The 15,183-nt window shown below is 40.7% G+C and overlaps 1 protein-coding gene across 1 annotated transcript; it reads left to right on the top strand.

Moving 5' to 3' along the window:
* The first annotated feature begins 510 nt into the window (after positions 1-510).
* Ddx3x (DEAD-box helicase 3 X-linked) lies at positions 511-15,057 on the top strand. Its single transcript, XM_075958536.1, has 17 exons — positions 511-1,155; positions 3,923-3,980; positions 5,130-5,177; positions 6,522-6,654; positions 8,026-8,184; positions 8,261-8,360; positions 8,621-8,756; positions 9,101-9,186; positions 9,454-9,552; positions 9,661-9,821; positions 10,226-10,370; positions 10,655-10,799; positions 10,961-11,142; positions 11,237-11,354; positions 11,716-11,869; positions 12,132-12,271; positions 12,443-15,057. Exons 1-17 carry the CDS (start codon positions 1,111-1,113, stop codon positions 12,520-12,522), a joined length of 1,989 nt encoding a protein of 662 aa, XP_075814651.1. The 5' UTR covers positions 511-1,110; the 3' UTR covers positions 12,523-15,057.
* The last annotated feature ends 126 nt before the right edge of the window (positions 15,058-15,183 follow it).

Below are 15,183 nucleotides of genomic sequence, written 5' to 3' on the forward strand. Positions count from 1 at the left end.
CACCCTGGACATACCAGGGTCCTAGGAAAGTTGTTCGAAACCTCCGGGGCCCTTGTTGTGCCAGCAGCCATCGGCAGGGAGCCTCGAGTGCCGCGCGGAAGGACACAGGGCCCTTCAATGACCCACAGACTAGCGGAGGCTCGGGGTCCCGGATTGCCGGCTCTAGATTCGCGTGAGATAGTCTCATTGTTCCTTCAGAGCGGAAATGTGTGGGTGGCGTACCCGCTACCTAGGCAACAGCACTAAGAAGCCTCCAGCCATCGCACAGCCCCTTCATGCCCTGCTCTGGCGCACGGGTCACCATCCTTCCACCTTTCTTCTTTCCCCAGCCACTTTCCTTTTCCCTCGCTCTTTCCCTCCTCCTTCTCCCCCCCCCCCGTTTTCTCACCCCTCCCTCCGTTTCCCAGCACTAGTCAATTCAGTTTCTCTTCCTCACAAAATGGCCACCGCGCTGGACACCCACGGTCACGTGACCCCCCCCCCCCATTCCCGGTCCTAATTTTCACTGCCATCCGGAAAATGTGCACCGGAAAGAGCAAAGGCACAGCAGGCCAGACAAAGCCCACTACACCATTTTCAAGGCCAGGGACTGAGAGGAAAGGAAGGGTGCTAGAAAGAAAGATGAAAACTAGGTGCACAGGGGGAAGACGCAGTAAATAGGCCTACTTTCAATATTAAGGCCTCATTGCTAGAGGACGGCTGGCGATGATTTCTCGCGAGATCTCGAGAAAACACTAAATTTAGGGTACCAGCGGAGAACAGGGGGACGCAATCCCAGAGAAGCAGAACAGCCTTTAACGCGGGATTCACTAAGCACGAACAAGGGAGAGATAACTGGACTGACTTGGAAATTTCACGGGAAGAAGACGAGGGACGCGCGGTAGCTCGGTAGCTGGGCAGACATCCTAACTGCAGGACCCACCTCCTGGGAGGAGGGCGTATGTCTTACGTGCTGACGTATGGCCCTCCGAATTTCTATATAAGCTCGGTGGCCGCGCGGTGCGCTTCAAAGCCGCAGTTCTCCCGTGAGAGAGTCTGTGCGGTGCAGCCGGCGTTTGCTCAGCATTTGCTCAGCAGCGGAATACTCCGAATTTTCGGTACTCTTCAGGGATGAGTCATGTGGCAGTGGAAAATGCGCTCGGGCTGGACCAGCAGGTGAGCCTCCGCGGTCCCTGCAGCAGGCGCTCCCCAGACCTAGCCTGCCTTGTGGCGCAGCTCTAAGTTCTGCTTTTTCCTTCCCGTTGCTCCCGGTGGCTCGGGGCTCCGGGTGGCACTCTCTAGGGGCTCCGGAGGGACTGGATGGTCGCGGGGAGTGCTAGTGCCGGCTGCTCCTCCAGCCTGGCTCGGATCGGGTCGGGGTATTGTCCCCGGCCCGAGCACAATGGCGGCTTTTGTGTGCGTGTGTATGTGTGTGTGTGTGTGCGCGCGCGCGCTCTAGAGCGAGCAAGAGAGTCTGTGTGTTTGTGTGTGTGTGTGAGAGAGAGAGAAAAAGAGAGAAAGAAAGCGAGAGCGAGCGTGCGAGCGCGCGCAGGCAAGCTGGGGGGGAGGGGGCGCGCTCTTGTGGACGCGCGCGCACCCTAGTTGATTAGTGACCCGCGGGGGGTGGGGGAGGGAGGGGACTGCGCGTGGTGGCGCGCTGGCGGAGGTGGGTACCTTTGTTTGGCCTCGGATTTCTAGGGCTTTCGACCTCCACGGCTCCCGTGGCCGCGCTTTTTAACCCCGGGAGTCGGCGGCGGCGCGCGGGTTAGCCGAGGGGCCGCGCGGCGCTGGAATGTGGGAGGGGGCGCCGCGCGGGGGGAGGGGGCTGGCCTGTGCGCGGGCTAATGGCGGCGGCCTCCTTTGTGTGGCGCAGGCTGGCTGTGCGGTGCGCCTCCCCTCCTGGCCTGCCCGCCAGCATGCTCCGGAGCATTTCAGCCGGGGTTCTTGGCCACCGCGGGCCCGGTGCGTTTCGGCATGGGAGGCCGCGGTTCCCGAGTGGAAAGTTTTGTGACGCAGAAATTTCAGGGCGGATTGGGCGGGGGGGAAGAGGGGGAGGGAGGCCGGGGCCGCTGCGTGCGCACTGGCGCCGGGCTCGGCGGTGACGCGAGCCACCCGGCGCGGCCCTTGCTCAGCCTTCGGCCAGGATCCGGCCGCGGAGCTCCGAACCCGGCTCCCCGGGTTTTCCTAGGCGCAGGGGAGGACCCAATTGGCATCTTCCAGAGGCAAAATGCCCAGAATATGGCAACAGTTTTGTTGTTGACTTGTTGCCGCTGTTGAAGTATAATTGGTAGAGATAGGCCTAGTGTCTGATTCCTTAATGGAGATTCCCTTTCTAGGTTTAAGAGGCAGAAGAGGTGAGGATGTGCGACCTGTGCTCTCCTCCTAGTCTGGGTTAGTGACCCGCTACAGTAACTCTTCGCTGTTGTGACATTGTAACTTTACGGTTGCTTAGATTAAAAAGAAAACAAGAGCACCGCCTGGTGTCAAGAGTAGAGGTTCTCCCTAGTTTTAACATTTTCCGTCTAAATGATTATATTTCCAAGAGCCTTTCGTAAGTTTGCAACGATTTAACTTAAAATTTAGGGATTCCGGGTCGTTCAAATTTGGAAAGACTACCAAGAGTGCATTTGGCAACTTTGTTGCGTATTAGATTAATGTTGCCAAATGATACGTTAAATCTTAAGTGTTACAAGTACTGTAACATTTGACAACATTTTTGCTAATAGAAATGAGGTTACAGTTGCTTTTAGTTTTCAGTGACTGCAGTAATGGTTAGCCAGTGTCACTGAACTTTAAGCACAAATTTATGAACTAAATGTATACTAAAAATGTAGTAGTTCAATCTTTCCTGGCTTTTTTTTAGGGAGGGGGTTCTTTTCATTTGCGGTTTAATGGTTAGGTAAATCGACAAAAGGGTGCAGAAGGTAAAGACGCCTGCCTCAGTTTGATGTCCGGGACCGGGACCCAGCATAGGCAGGATCTCTTGAGTTCAAGACCAGCCTGGTCTATCTATAGGAATTCGAAGTTAGCCAAGGCGACAGGGTGAGATGTCCACCCCACTCCAGAACTCTAGCAGGCATACACATATCAAAGTATGCAATTAAAAAATTAAAAACTTTTTAAAAAGCTCATGAAGATAGCATGTAGCATTTTTGTAGAATCTTGAAGCTTTTGAGTTTCCAGTATAAACAGATGGGTAGATTTGGAAGGTTGAAGCTAGTTAAATTTTCTTTAGTAAAAACATCAAAAACTACTGATGACTGGTTCTGTGAGCTTATAGTTAAATGGGAGAATAGGAATTATTTCAGTTTTGCTTTAACATAGAGTTTAGTGGTGAGCGCATTGCCAAAATTTTGCTTTTATGTAGTGCTATCCCAATTTAATATATTTGCGAACAAGGAACTAAAGAATAGTTTGGAAATTTGTCTTTATGTGCTTTTAGGTTTAAAGTAATAGCAAATAGAAAGTTGGTGGCATTTAGAAACATAAAAAATGTGTTCTGAGCACCTATTTAATATTTTAAAGCCGTTTTGTTTGGCTACCTGACCTCAAACTTTTTTTAAAAGAAAAATTGTTTTTATTTTTTGTGTGTCTGCCTGTATGCATGTTGTACCAGGATGTCCTTGGAGGCCAGAAGAAAGCAGTGGATCTCCTTGAACTGCAGTTGTTGAGTACTTAATGACCCTGTTTTAGCCACTTGAATACTGGGGTTACAAGTGCAAGTGCAGCCGTGCCCTGGCCAAATTTTTGAGCTTCAGCGTAACTAAGTTTTATTAAATGAGGAGCTTTTACTATGGGGTCACATGTTAAATTTTCTTAATAGCTGTGGGCTCCTTGGGGCAACCTTGAGTGTGGGACTAGAAAACGGAGTAGAAGGCACAATTAGCTCCTTTCGTGTATTTCATTCAGCATGAAGACTAAAAACAATCTGGTTTTCTTCTAGTTTGCTGGCCTAGACCTGAACTCCTCAGATAATCAGACTGGAGGAAGTACAGCAAGCAGTAAGTAAAACATTTTATGGGCACATTGAATATCAGCACTAGATAGCTTAATAATTCCTTGAATGTTAAAATTTAATGAACACTGTTAAAATGTGCTTTCACTGGCTGGAAGTTACAAAGTAGGTAGGTTATAAGCTATAAGGTATGTAGGTCAGTGATCAAGTCCTTCCTTGAATAGCATATGCAAGGTCCTGTCTTCCGTCTGTGTCATTGCCAAAAAGAATCTTTTTAGTTGCTATGGGGAACATTTTACGCATGTAGGTTCAGGGGTGCCCTGTTGGTGTTTAGGTGTATATAATATGTATAGTTTTTCTTGAGTCTGGTACTTTAGTTAGCTTGGGTATTGAAGTTGATTTTTGTGGTTTATTTCTCAGACAGTATTTCAGTTTAGGTTTCGTCTCACCTAGTAAAATACTGTTTTTGGTTTTTCGAGACAGGATTTCTCTGTATGATACACCTGGCTATCCTCTAACTTGCTTGGTAGACCAGGGCAGCCTCAAAGTCACTGAGATCTGCCTGCCTCTGCCTCTCAAGTGATGGTATTAAAGGCGAGTGCTACCACCGCCCGGCATGTAAATGTATTATTAAGCAATGGCACACGTTTACCTAGCTACATGTTTTAAATTTCATGGGTTTTTCATTATTTTTGGGGGGGGGGCAGGTTTAGAATCTTTTTGATTATCATCCTAACAGATCTTAATCCAGAATTACAAAGAAAATTAGGCTAAAAACTACTAGTTGCTAGTTAACTATTAGGGGTCCCTCTCATTTGTTTTGATGCAGGGTCTCTACAAAGCCATGACTATTCTGTTATTCACCATGTAGACCACACTGGCCTCATTCAGAGATCCACTTGCCTCTGTTGGGATTAAATGTGCACCACCACACCCAGTCTAACTGCTAGGCTTAAAGTGACTTTTTTCCTCTGGAGACAAAGTTTATGTAGTTAGGGTGGCCTTAAACTAGAGATGATCTTCCTGCCCTCCCTTAGCTAGGATTACAGGCATATTCCTAATTTAAAATCAGATCTTGCTTACCAACTCTTTAAATTTGTTAGGAATGTTTTATTGTTTTGTTTTTAATAGGGGTTTGATGAAAAGCTTTATTGTAAAGGTATTTGACATTTTTATTAATTTTATGTTCTTACAGAAGGACGCTATATTCCTCCTCATTTAAGGAACAGAGAAGCTACTAAAGGTGAGTGAGCCCTTAACACCAGTTTGGTAAATCTAATTCTTGATTCGTTTAGAAATTGGTCAAAACCTAGGGAAAACAAAACAACTTGTGAGGCCTATACATTTCTACCAGGATATTGATTTAAAATACTGGGACTTACTAACTTTGAAAAACCTTAACTGATGTTTCACCATGGAAAATTTGTCTTCGGTATCGTGGTTTTTGTATAATTAGTCTCTTAATCTGTTATAATTAGTTACATATTGTATAATACAAACTACATGGAAATAGTAAGCTGTTATTGTCTTAGCATATGACAAAATGAAGATGGACTTAGGACAAGTTAAGCCATCAGGCACATTTTAATGATTTGGGAATGGTTGTCTGATGTGAAATGAACAAGAACTCTTTATTGTAGAAAGAAAAGAAGCAGGATCTTGAATTTTACAACTGGAAGAGATCTGCAGAAGCAATTAAATTCTTGATTGTTAGTGAAAGCACATGACTCAGTAATGGTAGAGATGAAGGCAGGAGGAAAGTAACTCGTAAATGCTGACTGTCATTGAAACTAGTCAACCCTACTTGTCTTAAATCTGCCTGTCTTTGGGGATCCCCACTTAAATATTTACATTTGACTTTATATTAGGAGCATATGGGGGGAGGGTGTTTTTGAGTTGATATTCTTTTTTTTTTTTTTTTTTTTTTTGGTTTTTCGAGACAGGGTTTCTCTGTAGCTTTGGAGCCTGTCCTGGAACTCGCTCTTGTAGATCAGGCTGGCCTCGAACTCCCAGAGATCCGCCTGCCTCTGCCTCCCGAGTGCTGGGATTAAAGGCGTGTGCCACCACCGCCCTGCTTGAGTTGATATTCTTAAACTTGTAAATAAAGCACTAAAATAATACCATCGTAGTGTGATTCATATGTACAAAGCATTCTTTCATTTTTGATATTGGAACTGAAAAATAAAGCAAATAATCTTGACAATGCTAATTGAAAACTATAGTGGCTGTTTCTTTGTAAATTCATTCACACTTGTAAAATAAATGGAAGTTAATACATTATATGATGGAAGACAGCACCGTAGTCATCTTGGTACAAGCAAAACTGTTGACCTCTGGAGGTGGTATTCATCCAAAATATTCCTAGCCTGACAGATTGCATGATCTGCGATACAGTACTTTATAGTGGAGAGAATCGGAGACTTTAGATACAACTGGTCTTAGTTACTTTCTGGTGCTGCCACTAAAATATTTACATTGGTGTTTGATACCAGAAAAATATGAGTCTTTGGGCTTCAAATTCAGAAAACTTGAGTCTTTGTTAATTGGATTCTTTTGAGTTTGTGGTGGGTTTGTTTTTTATTTTTAGGATTCTATGACAAAGACAGTTCAGGGTGGAGTTCTAGTAAAGATAAGGATGCTTACAGTAGTTTTGGATCCCGGGGTGATTCAAGAGGGAAGTCCAGTTTCTTCAGTGATCGTGGAAGTGGACCAAGGGGAAGGTAAGTGAAATCCCTTTACATGTATATACTTTGTCATTTAGGAATTTTACCATTTTTTTTTTTTTTTTTGGTTTTTCGAGACAGGGTTTCTCTGTGGTTTTGGAGCCTGTCCTGGAACTAGCTCTTGTAGACCAGGCTGGTCTCGAACTCACAGAGATCCGCCTGCCTCTGCCTCCCAAGTGCTGGGATTAAAGGCGTGCGCCACCACCGCCCGGCCAGGAATTTTACCATTTATATGATATCTTTACCCTGACATTCAGAGTAAAAGTAGATGTTGGGAGTTTGTCTACTTACTACATTTTCTTAGCTGCAAGATTAAGCATATTACATAGATACAAAAAAGTACAAGTCCAAAAGAGAAGTCAGTTTTTTCATTTCTCTAGTTTTATTTTACCTATTTAAAAGGTAATTTCCTGGTGAATAGGCTTTTTTTTTTTTAAACACCTTTATAAAAGTATGGTGAACTGACCCCATGTGTCTAATAATAGCTGTGGTTAGTCTCCTGTATCCAGATTTTTGGCAGACAGACCTAAAACTAAACACTTTTTTTCAGGCAAGGATTTTTACTTAACCTGTCCCACATGAATTATCTCAAGTGGCGTCATAGCATGACCCGAGCAATTGGTGTTTGAGGTGCTTTTCCTTTATAAAACTTTACTACAAATACATTTGTACACTTTTATGGCAAGGGCTATATGCCAATTTTTTTTTCACGAGACAGTTTTACTGTAGCTTTGAAGCCTGTCCTGGAACTAGCTCTTGTAGACAGGCTGGCCTCAAACTCAGACCTGCCTGCTTCTTCTTCCCGAGTGCTGGGATTGAAGGCATGTACCACCACCGCCCAGCTCCTGGCTGGCAATTAAAAATTTTTAATTAATTTTTTCCCCCCAAGATAGTTTCTCTGTGTAGCCTCTGCCGTCCTGGAACTCATTCTGTGGACGAGGAGGCTGGTCTCAAACTTAGAGATATCCGCCTGCCTCCTGGGATTAAAGGCATGTAATGTTATTAGAGTCTTAAGTCGTTCATTCCTTTTTGTTTTTACATCCTGAACAGTTTCCTCTCCATCCAGTCCTTACCCTCTACCTCTCCTCTTTCCCCCCACATCCACTCTTCCCTTCCTCTTCAGAAAGGGGCAGTAAAACCTTAATTCTTAATGATAGAATGTATGAGGCAAGATTAGGCCCCGTGGCTCTAAGAATAAAGGAAGATACTGATTTTTAAAAATGATAGAATCTGGTTTATCAATAAGAATAAAACAATTGAACTGTTGACATCTTGTAGTTGATCAGTTCCTCTATATGAGAAAGTTTCTGTAGTAGTAATATGATCTGATGATGGTTACGATTCTAATTTATTACTTTTGGTGCTCAGGTTTGATGATCGTGGACGGGGAGACTATGATAGCATTGGCAGTCGTGGAGACAGAAGTGGCTTTGGCAAATTTGAAAGAGGTGGAAACAGTCGCTGGTGTGACAAATCAGATGAAGATGACTGGTCAAAACCACTCCCGCCCAGTGAACGCTTGGAACAGTAAGATTTTGAAGTGTGCAATTTTGATGAGGTCTCTCACTGGTATTACATGTAAATTTACCAATCTTTATTTTAGGGAACTCTTTTCTGGAGGCAATACTGGGATTAACTTTGAGAAATACGATGACATTCCAGTCGAAGCAACAGGCAACAACTGTCCTCCACATATTGAAAGTGTAAGTACTTACTCTATTAAACTACAGAGAAACATACATAACTAGCTATACATTAGAGTTTGTGTAAAGAGAAACATTAGTTGAATGTAGTTGCCATTGTCCTTAATTCACTACCTGAAATAGGAAATGTGTCAAATATAAAAGCCCAACTTAAGTAATTGTAAGTTAAACTTGCTGTTTGTTTTCATTTTTATTAGTATAAAACAGGGTGCCTTCGGATAACATTTCTACTTATTTCATGCCATTGAATTTCTTCACAGTTCAGTGATGTTGAGATGGGAGAAATTATTATGGGAAACATTGAGCTTACTCGATATACTCGTCCAACTCCAGTGCAGAAGCATGCTATTCCTATTATCAAGGAGAAGAGAGACTTGATGGCTTGTGCCCAAACGGGTAAGTTCACTGGATAGGAATAAATGACACATTTTTTTTTCTAGTAAAGAAATAGACAATAGGTATTTGTGGGTTTGTGTGCCATACTCAATTAGTGTCAGAAGTCATAGGTGATAATATAAATTGTTATTATCTGTATTCTTTCTGTAAATTTCTTTTTTAAAAAAGTTTAGTTTGTTCCTAAATTTGCTGAGTCTTTTTTAGTCAGCTAAAGAGGTTATATGAAATTTTTGGGAAGCTTGGTCATAAAGTAAAATTGCTAATTAGCTCCCAATGTTGATTCAGAAGTAGTAAGCAGGGGTTTAGTTTTATTGTGGTCAACTAAACATGCTTTCTTTTCCCAGGCTCTGGAAAAACTGCAGCATTTCTTTTGCCCATCTTGAGTCAGATTTATGCTGATGGTCCAGGAGAGGCTCTGAGGGCCATGAAGGTAATTCCCTAGGAAGTGCTATGTCCTTGAGCTGTGTGTATGTACAATTAATTACAATGTTTCTTTATAAACATGGAGTTACTGTGAAACTTGTAGGACGCTAGCTATTGAGCCTTCCAAATGGTGCTTAAGACTAGCCTAATGAAGTTTTATGGTATAGTATATACATTACAAAAGAAAATGAACTTTTAAAGGGGTAATTTAAATTTTTATAGATCAATTTACGTGATAAGTTGATAAGCAGATTAACAAACTTCTATTTCTTAGGAAAATGGACGATATGGGCGTCGCAAACAGTACCCAATCTCCTTGGTACTGGCACCAACGAGAGAATTGGCAGTGCAGATCTATGAGGAAGCCAGAAAAGTAAATATGCATTTAGTGATTCATAGCTTTCCCATTGGTTCTAATAAAATATTTTATGTCCATGTAAAAATCTTGACATTGAATTTGATGGAGTTTCTTTGTTTATAGTTCTCATACCGCTCTAGAGTTCGTCCTTGTGTGGTTTATGGTGGTGCTGAAATTGGTCAACAGATTCGAGACTTAGAACGTGGATGCCACTTGTTAGTAGCTACTCCAGGACGTCTGGTGGACATGATGGAGAGGGGAAAGATTGGCTTAGACTTCTGCAAGTATGTATTTGTTAGCATTGTCTAAATATATAAAGATTTAGAAGTGGTTTACAGAAAGTTCATTCATCATAATTTAGTGTTGAAAAGTCAGCTAATGTTTTAGTAGGCTAATAACTAGTTCCAAAGCCAAAGTGGGGGCCAGGAAGGTGGCTCAGCAGGTGCTTGTTGCCAAACCTGGTGAACAACTTGGTAGAGAAATAATTTATTCCTGCAGTGCCATATACATGTGTAAAAAAAGTAAAAAAATTAGCTCTGATCTCCAATGATTTAAGCTATTAGCAAGAATCATTTGTTTGCTACATATCTATATTCATAACATTGATTATATCGTTTAAGTTAACTAGCAGATAAAGCCATACGTTACTTCGATTTCTTTTCAAAAATCTTAATTTTTTTCATGACAGATACTTGGTGTTAGATGAAGCTGACCGGATGTTGGATATGGGGTTTGAACCTCAGATACGTAGAATAGTTGAACAAGATACTATGCCTCCAAAAGGTGTCCGCCACACTATGATGTTTAGTGCTACTTTTCCTAAGGAGATACAGGTACTATTATACAATTATTTTCCTTATTTCAGTAGATTTTTCAGTATTTTGTTACTTGTCACCACACTTGAGCAAAAATAGAGGTTTATTGGGGGGGGCAATACAGAGAGTTGGGGAGGGCTTGCAAAATAGCCCAGTGAGTAAAGTTGTTACCTGAATTCAATACCTATAAGCCACATGATGAAAAAGAATCAATTCCTTTGAGCTGTCTTCTTTCGACAGGAACACTTATAAATACATCTAATAAAACTGCAAAATTAAAGAATGGCTTTTTTTTTCTTTAGATGCTGGCCCGTGATTTCTTGGATGAATACATTTTTCTGGCTGTAGGAAGAGTTGGGTCTACTTCAGAGAACATCACACAAAAAGTAGTTTGGGTGGAGGAAATGGACAAACGGTCATTTCTGCTTGACCTCCTAAATGCAACAGGTAAACTTAGGAGCAGTTCTACCTCTAGACTTATGTAACATGAATCACATTGTATATCATCATTTTTCCTCCCTCATTCAAAACAGTATCAATTGTCCATTTTGATTGTCTTAGTATAAGTTACTAATGGTGATATTTAAACACTTTATTTTCAAATTTAGGCAAGGATTCCCTGACCCTAGTATTTGTGGAGACCAAAAAGGGTGCAGATTCTTTGGAGGATTTCTTATATCATGAAGGATATGCCTGTACCAGTATCCATGGAGACCGTTCTCAGAGAGATAGAGAAGAGGCTCTTCACCAGTTCCGCTCAGGAAAAAGCCCAATTCTAGTGGCTACAGCAGTATGTATAATGCTCTGTATATTTTTATTCTCAAGTTTATTGTGTCCAAATACTTGTTTTTAGTGAGCCATTTATAACAAAAGATATATTTCAGGTAGCAGCAAGAGGACTGGATATTTCAAATGTGAAACATGTTATTAATTTTGACCTGCCTAGTGATATTGAAGAATATGTACATCGCATAGGCCGTACAGGGCGTGTAGGAAACCTTGGTAAGTGTGGTTATCAGTTATCTTGATTGTTGTTATTATTCATTGTGATGATGCACAGGAAAGAGCTGTTATAGTTTTTATTTTTTGTTTGAAACAGGGACTCTGTAGAATGGGCTGGTCTTGAACTCAACAGAAATCTCCCTACCTCTGCCTTCAGTGCTGGATTAAAGGTGGTTCATAACCACACATGCCCACCTTAGAACTTTATAGTGTCTTAAATATTCTTAATTTCAAACAATGCACTCAGTATTTATTAGTTAAATAGCTCATAATATTTTTTTTTAATTTTTGATAAGAAAAGTAAAAATCATAAGCTACCTTTCTGGAATATATTTATTTTTTCCTTTTGAAACTGTTTTAGGTCTTGCCACTTCATTCTTTAATGAAAGGAACATAAACATTACTAAGGATTTATTGGATCTTCTTGTCGAGGCAAAACAAGAAGTGCCATCTTGGTTAGAAAACATGGCTTTTGAACACCACTACAAGGGTAGCAGTCGTGGACGCTCTAAGAGGTAAGGTTTTTTTGTTTTTCTTTTGTGTGTGTGTGTGTTGTATACATGATGCATGAGGTATACTTATATTTCCCAGTATTGTTTTAAAATACATGTCATCCCATCAATGCTTACACTTTTGAAAACACTTGGGAAAAAGTATGACTAGATAGGGAATTTGGATGAGAAAGTTAGAAATTGATTATTAGGAAGTTTGATAGGAGTTGGGTTTAATGCCTTACTACCTGTCTACCAACCTCAATCTTTACCCTGCCCTCTGCAGCAGTCGATTTAGTGGAGGCTTTGGTGCCAGAGACTATCGACAAAGTAGTGGTGCCAGCAGTTCCAGCTTCAGCAGCAGCCGCTCAAGCAGCAGTCGCAGTGGTGGAGGTGGACATGGCAGTAGCAGAGGATTTGGTGGAGGTAATATTTGTTTTAAATCCATATAATTTTTTAAAAGTATATCTTAAACAATTAAGATCATTCAGGGAAATTCATCACTTAGATTGCTTTTCATAACTTCTGAAGAAACGATTGTTGCTAACAATAGATGACTTAATTAATTTCTTTTTTTCTTTTTAAATCTCTCACTAGGTGGCTATGGAGGCTTTTACAACAGTGATGGATATGGAGGAAATTATAACTCCCAGGGGGTTGACTGGTGGGGTAACTGAGCCTGCCTTGCAGTAGGTCACCCTGCCAAACAAGCTAATATGGAAACCACATGTAACTTAGCCAGACTATACCTTGTGTAGCTTCAAGAACTCGCAGTACATTACCAGCTGTGATTCTCCACTGAAATTTTTTTTTTAAGGGAGCTCAAGGTCACAAGTAAAGATGAAAGGAACAATCAGCAGCCCTGTTCGAAGGTGGTTTGAAGACTTCATTGCTGTAGTTTGGATTAACTCCCCTCCCGCCTACCCCTATCCCAAACTGCATTTATAATTTTGTGACTGAGGATCATTTGTTTGTTAATGTACTGTGCCTTTAACTTTAGACAACTTTTTATTTTGATGTCCTGTTGGCTCAGTAATGCTCAAGATACCAATTGTTTTTGACAAAATAAATTTACTGAACTTGGGCTAAAATCAAACCTTGGCACACAGGTGTGATACAACTTAACAGGAATCATCGATTCATCCATAAATAAGGAAAAAACTTAAGTGGTAGCCTGCATTAGGCTTTTTGATACTTGCAGATTGGGGGAAAACAAACAACAAACGTCTTGAAGCATATTAATGGAATTAGTTTCTAATATGGCAAACTGTATTAAGTTAAAGTTCTGATTTGCTCACTCTATCCTGGATAGGTATTTAGAACCTGATAATAGTCTTTAAACAAGCCATTCCAGTCATGATGAGGTGATGTATGAATACATGCATACATTCAAAGCACTGTTCTCAAAGTTAATGCAAGTAAATACAGCAATTCCTCTTTCAATGTTTAGGCAGATCGTTAACTATGAGCTAGCCAAATGTGGGCATGTTATTACAGGGAAAGTTTAAAGGTCTGATAACTTGAAATAGGTTTTTAGGAGAATTCATCTACTTAGACTTTTTAAATGCCTGCCATACAAGAAATTGAAATGGTAGAATGGCTGACCACAGCAATGACCAGCCCTCATTTAGGGCTCCGGATGATTTTTGGTCTAATAACGCATGCTAGTGTTGATGTTTTTTGGTCAAGATGGGATGAACAGGAAGAATTATGCAGCAGGCTTTATTTTAAATGCCGATTCACATTACTCTGTTCAAGCTGCGTTGAGATGTTAAACTGGCTTACTATAGACTTTGTAAAAAATGGCTCCAGAAGAGTAACAAACTGAAATCTGAGATCACACAGGTTGGAAATATGTACATAACTGCACAAGGTGTCAATTCTGCTCTACAGTGCAGTTTAGTCAGTTTTAGTTGCATAGGTTTCCATTGTATTTATAGTCTGTTTATGCTAAATCTGGCCAAAGATGAGCATTGTCCACCACTAAAATGCTTATGCCACTTGGAATTCTGGGTTAATTTTGTGACCAGAATGCAGTGATCAAAACGCTCAATCTTTTTACAGTGGCATAGGAAGACGGCAAAAATTTCCTAAAGTGCAATAGATTTTCAAGTGTATTGTGCCTTGTTCTAAAACTTTTATTAAGTAGGTGCACTTGACAGTATTGAGGTCATTTGTTATGGTGCTATTTCAATTAGTCTAGGTTTAGGCCCTTGTACATTTTGCCCATAACTTTTTACAAAGTACTTCTTTTATTGCACATTCAGAGAATTTTATATATATGTCTTGTGTGCGTGTCCTTAAACTTCCAATCTTATTTTGTCTCTTGGAGATTGTTGAACGCAGCTTGTCTAGGAAAGGGATGGGACTAGATTCTAAAATTTATTTGGGACCATGGGAATGATAGTTGGGAAGAAAACTTTGCACACGACAGATTTCTAGATACTTTTTGCTGCTAGTTTTATGTAATATTTATTGAACATTTTGACAAATATTTATTTTTGTAAGCCTAAAAGTGATTCTTTGAAAGTTTAAAGAAACTTGACCAAAAGACAGTACAAAAACACTGGCACTTGAATGTTGAATGTCACCGTATGCGTGAAATTATATATTTCGGGGTAGTGTGAGCTTTTAATGTTAAGTCATAATAACTCTTAAGTCAAATTAAGCAGACCCGGCATTGGCGGTGTAGCCATAACTTTCTGATGTTAGTAAAAACAAAATTGGCGACTTGAAATTAAATCATGCCAAGGTTTTGATACACTTGTCTTAAGATATTAATGAAACACTTCAAAACACTGATACAAAGTGTCCAGATTCTCAGATGTTTGTTGTGTGAGTTTTGTTTAGTTGTATTTTTTTTTCAGTGAATGTCTGGCACATTGCAATCCTCAAACATGTGGTTATCTTTGTTGTATTGGCATATTCAGTGACTTGTACATTCAGCAATAGCATTTGAGCAAGTTATATCAGCAAGCAATATTTTCAGTTATGTTTCAAAAATGAGTTTAAACTTGCTGAATGTAAAGATTGACCCTCAAGTCACTGTAGCTTTAGTAGTTGCTTATTGTATTAGTTTAGATGCTAGCACTGCATGTGCTGTGCATATTCTGGTTTTATTAAAATAAAAAGTTGAACTGCACAGTCTCCTTTGTTGTTGTCAATTGTGGTTTACTTTTAGAGGTGAAAATAAAGTTGTGCTCTTGCCTGAATTGTAATGTGTCATTGGATTGTTCATTCTTTAAAGTTTCTCTTGCAGACAGAACTGCCCTATGTATTTGATAAAGCAGTGTTGGAATACTGTGTACATGGGGTTGTGTGTGTGAGAGAGATAAAAG

The sequence above is a fragment of the Microtus pennsylvanicus genome, chromosome X (genome assembly GCF_037038515.1).
Source record: "Microtus pennsylvanicus isolate mMicPen1 chromosome X, mMicPen1.hap1, whole genome shotgun sequence".
Taxonomy (NCBI): Eukaryota; Metazoa; Chordata; class Mammalia; order Rodentia; family Cricetidae; genus Microtus; species Microtus pennsylvanicus.

What these genes read in the sequence shown, in the direction of transcription:
- Ddx3x (XM_075958536.1), top strand. Translation starts at nt 1,111, where the DNA reads ATGAGTCATGTGGCAGTGGAAAATGCGCTCGGGCTGGACCAGCAG. An exon ending in CCCAGTGAACGCTTGGAACA is followed by an intron (nt 8,185 to 8,260) that starts GTAAGATTTTGA and finishes TCTTTATTTTAG; the next exon opens with GGAACTCTTTTCTGGAGGCA. An exon ending in ATTGGCTTAGACTTCTGCAA is followed by an intron (nt 9,822 to 10,225) that starts GTATGTATTTGT and finishes TTTTCATGACAG; the next exon opens with ATACTTGGTGTTAGATGAAG.